This window comes from Haliaeetus albicilla, chromosome 7, assembly GCF_947461875.1.
Source record: "Haliaeetus albicilla chromosome 7, bHalAlb1.1, whole genome shotgun sequence".
NCBI lineage: Eukaryota > Metazoa > Chordata > Aves > Accipitriformes > Accipitridae > Haliaeetus > Haliaeetus albicilla.
Genome location: NC_091489.1, coordinates 33912868 through 33924073, shown reverse-complemented (window position 1 = coordinate 33924073; position 11206 = coordinate 33912868). Strand labels below are relative to the sequence as shown.

General features: G+C 41.4%; 1 protein-coding gene across 1 annotated transcript; it reads left to right on the top strand.

Annotated features, from left to right (window-relative positions):
* Positions 1 to 27: 27 nt before the first annotated feature.
* AHSA2 (Putative activator of 90 kDa heat shock protein ATPase homolog 2) lies at positions 28 to 11077 on the top strand. Its single transcript, XM_069787620.1, has 9 exons — positions 28 to 178; positions 335 to 525; positions 5154 to 5239; positions 5908 to 6022; positions 6573 to 6661; positions 7214 to 7336; positions 8309 to 8410; positions 9652 to 9703; positions 9959 to 11077. Exons 1-9 carry the CDS (start codon positions 99 to 101, stop codon positions 10132 to 10134), a joined length of 1014 nt encoding a protein of 337 aa, XP_069643721.1. The 5' UTR covers positions 28 to 98; the 3' UTR covers positions 10135 to 11077.
* Positions 11078 to 11206: the final 129 nt, after the last annotated feature.

Here is an 11206-nt window from a genome sequence, read left to right as displayed (position 1 = left end):
CTTCTGGCTGGGTCGCCGGCGGGCGGAAGCGGTTGGGCTGCCGGCGGAGGCGGGCGCTGCGGCGGCGGCAGCGGCCGGGCCGGGCCGGGGGCAGCGCCATGGCCAAGTGGGGGCAGGGGGACCCGCGCTGGATCGTGGAGGAGCGCGCGGACGCCACCAACGTCAACAACTGGCACTGGTGAGGGGCGGCGCGGCCGTTGGCGCGGCGCGCGCGGGGGCTCCCTGAGGCGGCGGCGGCGGCGGGAGGAGGAGAAGGGGGTGCCTGAGGGTGAGGGGGCGCGGGGCGGGGCGGGGCGGGACGGCCGGCGCTTAACGGCCCCGGTTGCCGGCCCAGGACGGAGCGGGACGCGACCAGCTGGTCGAAGAACAAGCTGAAGGAGGTGCTGGTGGGGCTGGTGGTGGAGGGCGAGGCCGGGCGCTGCGAGATCAGCGACCTGAAGCACGTGGAAGGCGAAGCGTCCTGCAACAGCCGCAAAGGGAAGCTCATCTTCTTCTACGAGTGGAACCTGCGCCTCGGCTGGAGAGGTACGGGGGAGGAAGGGAAGGGGGGGAGGGGGGCGGCTCCGAGGGGACCGGCTCGGCGGGGTCCGGCTCGGCGGGGTCGCCTGCCTGCGGGGGGCGGTCGGTGAGGCGGTGCCTTGCCCGTGCTCCGCGGAGGCGGTGGTCGGGGGCTAGCGGCGCTTCCTCAGCTTCAGGCCGCCGCCGGCAGTGAGGAGCCACCCAGCCCGCGGTGGGGGAGATCCCCCCCGCTTGCTGAGTCTTTCCCGGGCGAAAGGAGCGCGGTGACTGGGGGCCTAGCACGTTTCCTCCCGTGGCCCCAGCTTTCATGGGAAGGTGTGGGTTGATGAGGGTTGCCTTCGAGTTCATCGTGGTCGTTGCAAAGCTGGCTCCGACGATGTGCTCTGCGGGATCAGGAGCGATCGCTTTGGAAAGTGAACTCTCTGCTTTGGGTTGGAAAATCAGGACTATTTTAGTGAACTGCAGTGAATCAAAATCGTAGGGAGATTGCAGGAGACACTTGGGCCTGAACTTAAATAAATGCTTATCTTTAAATAATCCTGAAACCGTAGCTGGTCTTTTTCCCCCCCTTCACCCATTTTTTTTTTTTCTACAACACACGTTTCTTAGCGTTGTTTAACAACATATCAGCACAGGGTTACTCATCTTGCTTTGCAAAAAGTAACTATGTCTCGTGTGGTGGGATATGTATTGCTTACAGCAGTGTGCTTGAATTGTTTTAGTTTTCTGGTGTGCCGCAAATTACAGCTGTGTCCTTAACGCACGTTGATAGCAGGAAACAGGAGAACCTAAAAAGTGTAAAAGGGCAGATGTTTCCAAAAATTTAGTGTAGTTTACATTGGGGATAATGAATTACATGAGGAAGAAACTGTGTAGTGGGAATAAGGAGACTAGAAATAATTCTTGATTATTGGGGATAACAGGGGCTGTGCTCATGCATTTTTGTTGTGCTGCATCCGCTTGCAGCCCCAACTTTTGGAGGTTCAACCTCCGCTGTGCTTGTCCCATGGCAAGCTCTTTATTTGCAGACTGACCCAATAACGTATCTTTTGGTAATATCAAGGAATTCTTTCCATTTATTAGATGCCTACAACTTTATGGAAAATTGTGGACCATCCCTTGCATTAGACTAAGAATCAGGAAGAGAAAAAAGCACCTGCATGGGACATTTTACCTGGATATTGTAATGCCAAATTACAGGCTTTTCCTCCCCAAAATACTGTACTTCTCAGGTCTCAGTTGTTACTGTAGGAGGTGGGAATACCAAAGGCCATACTTAATTTTTCCCTTTTAATTCCTGTGCTCCAAACAGGACTGTAGTCTCTGGATCAGTGTTTCAGGTAACGCTGTTGGCTGCTCCAGCGGGCTGTCTGTGTTTTGCACTTCTTTTCATGGTGCCCTTTCCAAAGCAGTTCTTGCAACTGTGTTTTTCCTGGTTTGGCTGACTAGAACTTTGTTTCGATGCTGAGACCAGTGCTTCTCTTGGAACAGATCTGGAATTGATGTCTGCTCCCACAGTAATAGGGGACTTCTTAAAGAAATACTGTTTCTCATTTATTTTTGTTCGCACTGATAGTTAAATATGTTTCAAATGTTACAAGTGTGTTATAAACTAAGAACATACATACTTACAGTTGTGATCTAAATGTTAACAGAGAGGAAGGCAAACATGCTCTGTGACACAGTTTATATCAGTGCAGTTTAAATAATTCTAATCAGCTTTTTGATGTTTTGGGTGGTTTTTATTTAAGATAAGCTAAAATAATCTAAGTTTTTTAAACACTGGTTAGTTTGTTTTTGTTTTTTTTGTTTGTTTGTTTTATTTCAGCGTATAAAACTTAGAAGTAGGCAGATGCAGTATTTTGTTTGTATTTTCTATATGAATCCTTTCTAAATTTTGTTTCCTCTGCTAGGTCTTTATGCTCTTTAGTGTTTATAGACAGCTCTAATGTTGCATTAGGTTAGTTGCTCAGTTCAGTGTTGCACTGAGTGGATAATGTCTTTCAGAGCTTAGTTTTAAAGGAGTTTGCTACTACACAGTGAAATTCTAAAAGAGCTGGGGCTGATTATTTTTTTTTCGTGATTTGATAGCCATTGTGTTGTGTGTTTTCTGAGAGCTCTGAATTAGAAATGAGAGTTCAAACTTAACTGCTAAAAACACTAATTGCTGTAATTAGTTCCTTCTAAAAGTCATCTAGAAAAACTAGGAGTTCAAGCTATGATTAAAATGTGGATATATAAGGACAAGATGATATAAATCCTGAAATCTGCAGGTGGTTTGGAAAGTCCAATGTTGGAAAAACCTTGCCCTTAGCAATTTAGATTACAGAGCAACAAGGAAGTGAGGAACTAAGGGTACTTAATGCCACTAAAATTGAGCAAAATGGCTGTTCTATCATTTGTTTGAAGATGTAATGGGGATTGTAATGAATTATTCTACGTTGTGATGGAAGCTTTATGAAAATGTGTATGTCCTTTTAAAACTTAGGTATTTCAACAGTGGGTTTACAGGTAGGTCTTTCTGAGACATGAGCTTTCACTATTAATTTTCTAAAATATTGGATTGGCAGGAAACAAAAAAATAGCTTATTCTTAGGTCTGTTATTGGAGTCCCATGGGATTCAAACAAATAATTTGATTGTCTGATAAAAAGGTAACAGCTTTGCTTACATTACAGCAATAGTAAAAATGCAAAGCTGTACCAATGTTTTGCCTGTGTAGTGTTGAACACCCAGCTCTGTTTGTTAACTGATGAGACTGTGCTGTCCAGCACAGATAGCATCTGCATTAATCCCTTGGACAAGCCATTTTTTTCTTTGTATGAATTTAAGTTTGTTGTCTGGCCTGTGTTATTTGGGAATCTTTATTTTAAGAGTTGTGAAAATTGGTAATAAAATTAGCTGAATGGTTATAAGTCAGGCTTGTGTTCTGCTCCTAAAAACGTCTGCCTGCATGCTAGCACTTCCTTTTTGGGGAGAGTAGCTGAAAATAAGATTTGCTTTACTGTCTGCAAAGACAATGTTGTGTGGTTGTGCCTGTACTAATCCTGGAGCTAGAAGAAAGCAGTAGAGAGCAAATTGACATGGCTGCTTGTGATTTGTGTTGGGCCCAGAAGTGTTTTAATGTTATAATTAACTAGTTCACATGGCTTCATACTTGAGCTAACAGGTTCTCCTGGGAGACTTTGAGAAGCCCAAGAGAGGTCTTCTAGTTTAGCCTTTCCCTGCATGGATGCAGTTGTCTACTTCTGGATTAACAGTCTTTGTGTATTGTGCTGTGCTTGACTCAGGTGCTGACTAGGAAGGGATCTTTGCACCGTACTCCCCTTTGTGTTACTAACCGTCATTCACTCTTCTTGCTAAGAAATGCCAGAGCATTTGTTTACTTTACTGTGATCTTGAGAGGTAGCACATTAGGTTATATCTGTGCATAATGCCCCACTATAGCATGGTGGTTGTTTCAGCGTAGTAATTAAAAATAATGAAAGGAGAGTGGTGTTAAGTAGAGGCTGGATCTAGCTAGCTCTTTTGAAGGTGAGAGAATCCAAATATATTACGTCTACCTTCATGAAAATTCCTCTTCTGCAGTCATGCTTAACTCTGGGTTGTTTGTATTTTGGAGTTTTGCTGTGATAGACTGATAAAGCTTGTTGTTGTGTTTTGTATGTTTTGACAAGTAAGCCAATAAAACAGTATGAGGATAACTGGATTTGGGGTAGAATGGCATGTTTCTGCTATTGTTTTCTAAAAAGATTTTAACATGATCTAAATAGTGAATTAATTTAAATAACTAAATGTTTTTGCAAGGCCGGGGGAAGAGTCTTCAGTGTAATGGCAAAAAAAAAGGATCAGACCTTAAATTTAATCTTTTCACTGTAAGGTCTGAGGCAAAGAATTACAGTACAGGGTTCATATCCCAGAATATGTTTATAGAGCTATGTGGGTAAGTGATGGTGGGCCTTTGCCCAGAAGGATGGAGAAGCAGAGCAATTTCTGTTCTTGCAAAGGCTTTCTGATGTGTACAGTGATTACTGGCAGTTCGCAGTAAAGCTGTTAAGAACGAGTCTTCTAAAAAATCTGCATGTGAAGTTTCCTGTTTATAAAAAATTTCAGTTGTATACCTGTCCATTATACACGCATATGTTTTACAGTAACATGCCTGTATGTTGGGAGCTTTTCAGATATTCAAGACAGGTTAGCATTCTAGGGAGCTTCTAAATAACAGGCAGACAAGTTTAGGGGAAGAGGTTGTTTTTCCCCTACCCCCTTTTGATTCACATTCTGTATTGGCAGATGCAAGCTGTTGTAAGTAGTGAGTATTAGAACAGCTGAGGATTGAAGGTGAGAGCAGTGGCAGAACGGTAGCGCGCAATGATGTGCTGAGTGAGAAGATGTACCTGTGTGTGTGTACATATCTTAATGCATCTGTACAGGAAAACACAGTTCTGAGAACAGTTTACTATGAAAGTACTGTGACACATGTGAGACTTTTGGTTGCTATTTAGTTCCTTTAAATTAGATTCTAGGCAACTTGCTCCAAGTAACACTTTTGTACAGCTAATTTCCAAGCATAAAACTTGCTATGGGGGAAATAGTTTTTAATAATGCATTTAAGAATTCATTATGTTAATACAGGTACAGTGAAAGAGTCTGGTGAGAAACATAAGGGATCTGTTGAAATTCCTAACCTGTCAGAAGAAAATGAGGTAGATGATACAGAGGTAGGTGTGAAATACTGATATGGCTATATAGGTTCAGAATTCTTAAATAAAGCATTAATCAACATATAGGCATCATGTTTTGATTTATCCTGTGATTGTGGGATAATTACACTTGGATAGTTTATTTCATGTTTTTGTTTTTTTATACTTGGAATAATGACTTATCTCTGTTCTCAAATTTACCTACTAGGAATATGCAGTTTTCTTTGTTAATTATTGTTTGTGATGATACATTAACTACAAAATTGAGAACTCTGCTGCTTGTAGTCTTTAAAAAAAAAAAAAAAAAACCAAACAAAAACAACTAACAAACCCCCCCCCCCCCCCCCCAAGACCTAAGAACTTAAGGAATCTTCTTGTTGGTTGTATAGCATTTGATGCTGTGGCTTCCGCAGATTCCTCAGCCTCTGCTGCATAGTAGGCAACTCTGTTTATACTTGATGAACTTGACTGTGCTACTCTGGAGATGAGATACTAAATTTATTTAAGTCAAAACCCAAGAGGACTTATTTTTAGCAAAGGTAGGATAAACTGAGAAGATAATGAACTTGAAATTGCAGCAGTGCTCTGAAGGTAGTAAACAAAGCCAGAATACTTTCCTTTGTTGCCAGAATCCAAAAGGCTCATGTTTAGATGCCTCTAAGATCTTCTAATTTTTCTGTTTCTAGATCAATGTTAGCAAAAAGAAAGGGGAAGGTGATGTTCTGAAGGACCTTATGAGAACTGAAGGAACAACAAAAGTCAGAGAGGCCCTGAGAGATTATCTGAAAGCACTTAAAACAGGTAAATGAAACCAGTGCGTTGGGTATGTTTTTATGCAGTCTTCTTTCTTGAATAGATTGGTAATATATTGACAAGTCCTTGGGTTTGTATTGTTTTTATTTTTAACTGTCACCAGCTGAGATGAAGTAAGTTAGTCCTATCAGTCAAAAATCTTTATTGCTATCAAACATGGCACTGTCCAGAAGTTTCTGTAGCGACGTAGGCTGTATTGTGTTACACATACTGACTGCAGAGATCACTGTAAGACCTGCAGGCTTCTCTGCTGTACACTTCAGAAGTTTGTGGAGATGGTGCATTCCTTCATGGGCAGATGTTAGTAATTTTGGGTCAGGTAGCTTTGAAAATCCTGTGTTTTTAAGGGAAATTGCCGTTAGGCTCTGTTGCCAATACAAACATTTGGGTAAGGTGGGGAAACTGGATTGGAGTTGTACGCCCCATTCTGTGCTCCCATTCTCCATGGTTTTGGCCAGCAATCTTGATTACATATCTCGATGTCAGAGTGGTTGTACAGCTCAATTTCATAACTGAAGAGTGCTTTCCTTTATTACAGAGTTTACCTTGGGAATGATTCTGCCAACAAAAGCAACTGTTGGTCAGGAGCTGGCCACTGAACGAAAACTAAGTGGGAACACCATGCAAGTATGTTGGCTTTAAGTGTTGTACGAGTTTAATTTTACCATAACTGTAGTCCCTACAGATTTTGCTATGCTAACAATTGCATATTCCTCTGGTTACCTGCAAAAGTAATAACCTGCCTTCGGGGTGGAACTGCCTCCTCACTGCTGTGATCAGGGCCTGTAATACAGAAACGACCCATTGCAGATCCTGGGCACGGGGCTGCTGGGTGCGGAAGGAGGACAGCAGCATTTATGTACCCCTTAATGCTTTGTTCTGTAACGGCTGTAGCTTCAGCAAGGTGAAGCTGGAATTCACCTGCGTGCATCACTTCCCACAGTCTAAAGTTAGCCTCAGGTATCTTTGGGGCGAATCACACACTCATGGTTTTTCCACTTGTTTTAGTGAATCCTGATTAATAATACTGTTAACTATACAACCTACTTCCATATTTATATAACATATATTCACAATACAGTATGTTTAAGAATGCACAGGTAACAACAATCCTGCCATTCCAGAACTTTTAAGTGTTTGATCTTGCACTCATTCACCTGAGTATTTTTTGTTTTGCAGGATTCTGTTTCACCACAGTCTTTGGATATAGTTGGTGTAAAAATTCCAACAGTGAAGATACTGATGAGAGAAATCTTCAACTCTCCAGCAGATGAACTTTACAGCATCTTCACAACTAAGGAAGTAAGTGATACTTTCAGTAGGCAATATAACTTAATGTGGATGCTGCTGTAGCTGAATAGTTGTGCAAGTAGGTAATAAACATGTCTCATAGTGTTAAGTACAGATAATAACTCCTCAAGTACATATAAATGGAGAGATGTGATCGTCCAGAAACTGAAGGCTTTGTGAGTGATCCTTTTCTTGTAACTTCACTAAGTATTTGTAATTCTGATTGTCATCATTTGCTCTTCCAAGTTTTGCTGAATAGCTTCACCTTTTAAGCCACTGAGGAATTTCTGTGGTGAAAATGCAAAAGGAGTTGACAGTTCCTCCTGCACTCTCCTTTGCTAGTTAGAAAAAGCTTGGACTTTTTATGTAGGTACTCGTCATTCAGGAGCCTGAAGTGCTTAGTAATGGCACTGTTGTTGTCCACAGCTTAATTAGATTAACTATTGGATGCAATGATACTGTTGCTTATAGGGTATGGCATATAAAATCACTAACTTGGGGTTTGTTTCCTTCAAAAGAGCCTGGGCTGGTATCAGAGAACTTTAAATTACAATCCCAACACTACCCCTGAGAAACAATAATGGCTCTCAGCAGCTCTTCTGCACCTTCCTAGAGCTGCTGTTCTGTCTCCCTCATTTCCAAATCCAGCAACAGCCGGTTGCGTCTATGTATATGTACGTATGTATGTGATTTGTCCATGCCCCTTGCAGGTGGCTCGGGTCTTTTCTGGTCTTTACCACTCCAGCTTTCTCAGCATTTACAGTCTCATTCTGTCACCTCATTGGCCCCTGCTACTACCACAGATCTCAGTGGCATGCTGCTGTATAAAATGACAAACCTGAGTAGTGCTTACAGCCTCTTATGTGTATTACAGTTGAGTTAGTTAATTTCTTCAGCAAACCTCACTTGTGTCATAATATGGTGCAGTAAGTATCAGTATAGATTTGTAGTTAACTGACTTCTGCTGTATTCTTCTTTTGCTAGTTGGTACAGAAGTTTTCTAAATGTTCTGCTGTGATTGAAGCCGAGAAAGGAGGCAAACTTCAGATGTTCGATGGCTGTGTCAGCGGTGAATACACAGAATTGGTAAAAAGCTCCTACTTTGCACTTTAAAAATGGAGGGGGTGGGGCATTGGCTGCTTCTCTGAGCTAAAAAGTAGTGTAAGTTTTTGACATTTCAGCTTCTCTAATGCATACTCATTTCCTCTATAATTTTGAAGCCCCAAACCTGCTATTATGTATATTTCCCCATCAAAGGAGCAGGCACTAACTACACCTAATGACCTGCACTGGGGGAGAAAACTCTCAGCACCATCCTTTTTTACTAGGAGGAAGGAGTGGGAAAGCAGGTTTAAGGCTTATCTCCCAATTCCATATCAATTCTTCTTTTGTCACTGGATAAATGATCTCTGTTCTATTCAGGGCAAATATTATGCTTTCCCACACTGAATGCTTTTGCAAATAGAAGGAAAAAACTGATAATTGAAGCTCAGCTCTGTTTTTGAAACCTCTGAAAAACCATTTTCACAGTTGCTGAGCTTAGACTTGGTATCTGACCTCCATCCAGATGACAGGCAGTAAGTATCACTGACAATTGGACAATTTTTAAAAAAGCAAAAAGTCTTGGAAAATTGGATTCTCAGTTCAACCTAATGAAATTTGTTGTTGACTCCAGAAAGGGCTCAGTCTGGAAATATACTTTCTGCAGAACTGTTACACCTGAGATTGGCTTCAGTGGAAGCCAGTTATATTAATCAACCTTTGCAATTAGATAAGGAACAATTTAGATGAAACAGTCAAAATATAAACTTAATGGCTTAGTGAAAACAATGAGCCTGATTTAGACCGAACTTCAGCTGACCTAATGTTTATGCAGTAGCTCCCCTTCTTGTGTGAGCTGGGGGCAGGCTGTAAATCATTTTTATGCAGTCCTGCATAAACTTGTACAGTGAAGCAGGCTGGATTGATTAACAGAAAACCATGGGCAGACTCTGTCATGCTTACAGATTTCAGAAATGAAAACATGACTTACTGGTGCCCATTTCAAGGTCTGCAAGCAAACTAGTGTTTTATGTTTAGTAACTGATCAGCCTGACCTTTTCCCATAGAGAAAACAAAACAGTGGAAAGGAGCAAGCTGAACTTTTGATGAAAACAGTTTATTTAAGAAAACCCAAACCCCAATCTCCATATTGTTTACATGCATGTGTCTACTATTGCAAAAGATTATGCTCCCTTCCTTATTTTTCAGGGGAGAATTAGCACTGAGTAGTTGTAATGTGAATTATCTCAAATGCTAATGGGGAGAACCTTCTTATCTTCTTACAGGTCCCAAGCCAAAGAATTGTCCTGAAGTGGCGGTGTCAAAGCTGGCCTGATGGTGAGTCATTTTGAAGAGCTCTAATAGAGGCTACACTTTGCAGGGAGAAGGAACAAACATGACAGCTGACAGCCTTGCTAACTGGAGGCTCGCTTAGCCTTGTGTTCTTTGGAGAACAGCCTGATGGCCGTAGCAGTTGTCATCTGTGAAAAGAGGCTTCGTTTAGACACAAGCAAAAGCAGATACGAAATTAGCAACAACAACTGCAATCCTTTAAAAAACACTTTGCTGAAATGTTGTACTTTCTTCCTTCAGAACATTATGCAACGGTTGCCTTGAATTTCAAGGATATGGCTGCTCAAACGGAACTGCAGTTAGAGTGCAAAGGAGTTCCTGTCTCTAATGAAGATAGTACAAGACAATGTTGGAAGAAGCAGTATTTTGAAGAAATACGTATTTTACTGCAGCAATCCAAAGACACCATGGAATGATAACAGCACTGTAGTTTTGTTAGGGCATTACTTTTTATACATTGTTAACATTTGGTTTTTTAAAAAAAGTAATTTATTTGGGGGAAGAATAAAGACCCACTTCTATGATACTGTATATAATTTAAGCATTATTTATGGAATTCTAGTGAATGAAGTCAGACTATGTATATAAACAGCTTTACTTGGGGAAACTGATCTCTGTTCTGCTTGCCTGCAACTTCAGAGAGTAATAATGTTTCAGCTGCAGTCAAGTACTACCATAGTAGGTAGGTAAGCTACATGAATCAATAGGAAGCATGTGCAGTTCTTTAATATTCAGTGTATTGAGTGGCAAAATGAACTCCCTCTAGGAGGTGGGCTTCCCATCAGAGGTGAACTGACAGGGATTACAAAGCTGCTGATGCATCAGATCTTTCAAGAAATGTGGGGGGTATAGTTCACAGCCTCTTCAAATCCTTCATAAGAGTGCTTTAACTGCAGACTGAATTTGTTTCTAACTGTCAACGGTTTTAGGGAAAGATAATTAACAATGTCATGTAATTCTGGTTGGTATGCACTGTTAAGTCTGCATGCACTGTACTCCCTTACTTGACCTCAGTGTGAAGTTTATTTTGGAACAAACAAACAGTAATAATGCTTTCCTTCTGCAACTGTGTAAACCTTCCACTTAAATGATTTATGGCCCTCTGCAATTCTGTAGCTCAAACTACAGCGAGCAACTGGTTGTTAGAGAAATTTGACAGGAGCATAGTTGGGATACTGAAAGTAAAGAATTGTTACTCTTAATTAAACCACATTGAGGTTAGCAGGGATAACTTAATTCGCAAATGCCTTATAAAAAGTGTATGAATTAAGGATGCAATTAGCAACAAACCGACCAAAAAAAGGCAAGCTGCCTTTGGAAAACATGGTTGGCTTAATAAAATACATGATTTTACATGCAGTTTATTTTCTCCATTAACCAGTACTGCTAAACTAAATGAGTCTGTATAGAAGTTAAGTCCTATTATTTTATTTTTACAGGATACCAACATATGGCAACCTTACCACACACAACTCGCATCAGGCAGAA

What these genes read in the sequence shown, in the direction of transcription:
- AHSA2 (XM_069787620.1), top strand. Translation starts at nt 99, where the DNA reads ATGGCCAAGTGGGGGCAGGGGGACCCGCGCTGGATCGTGGAGGAGCGC. An exon ending in CCTGCGCCTCGGCTGGAGAG is followed by an intron (nt 526 to 5,153) that starts GTACGGGGGAGG and finishes ATGTTAATACAG; the next exon opens with GTACAGTGAAAGAGTCTGGT. An exon ending in TAAGTGGGAACACCATGCAA is followed by an intron (nt 6,662 to 7,213) that starts GTATGTTGGCTT and finishes TTTGTTTTGCAG; the next exon opens with GATTCTGTTTCACCACAGTC.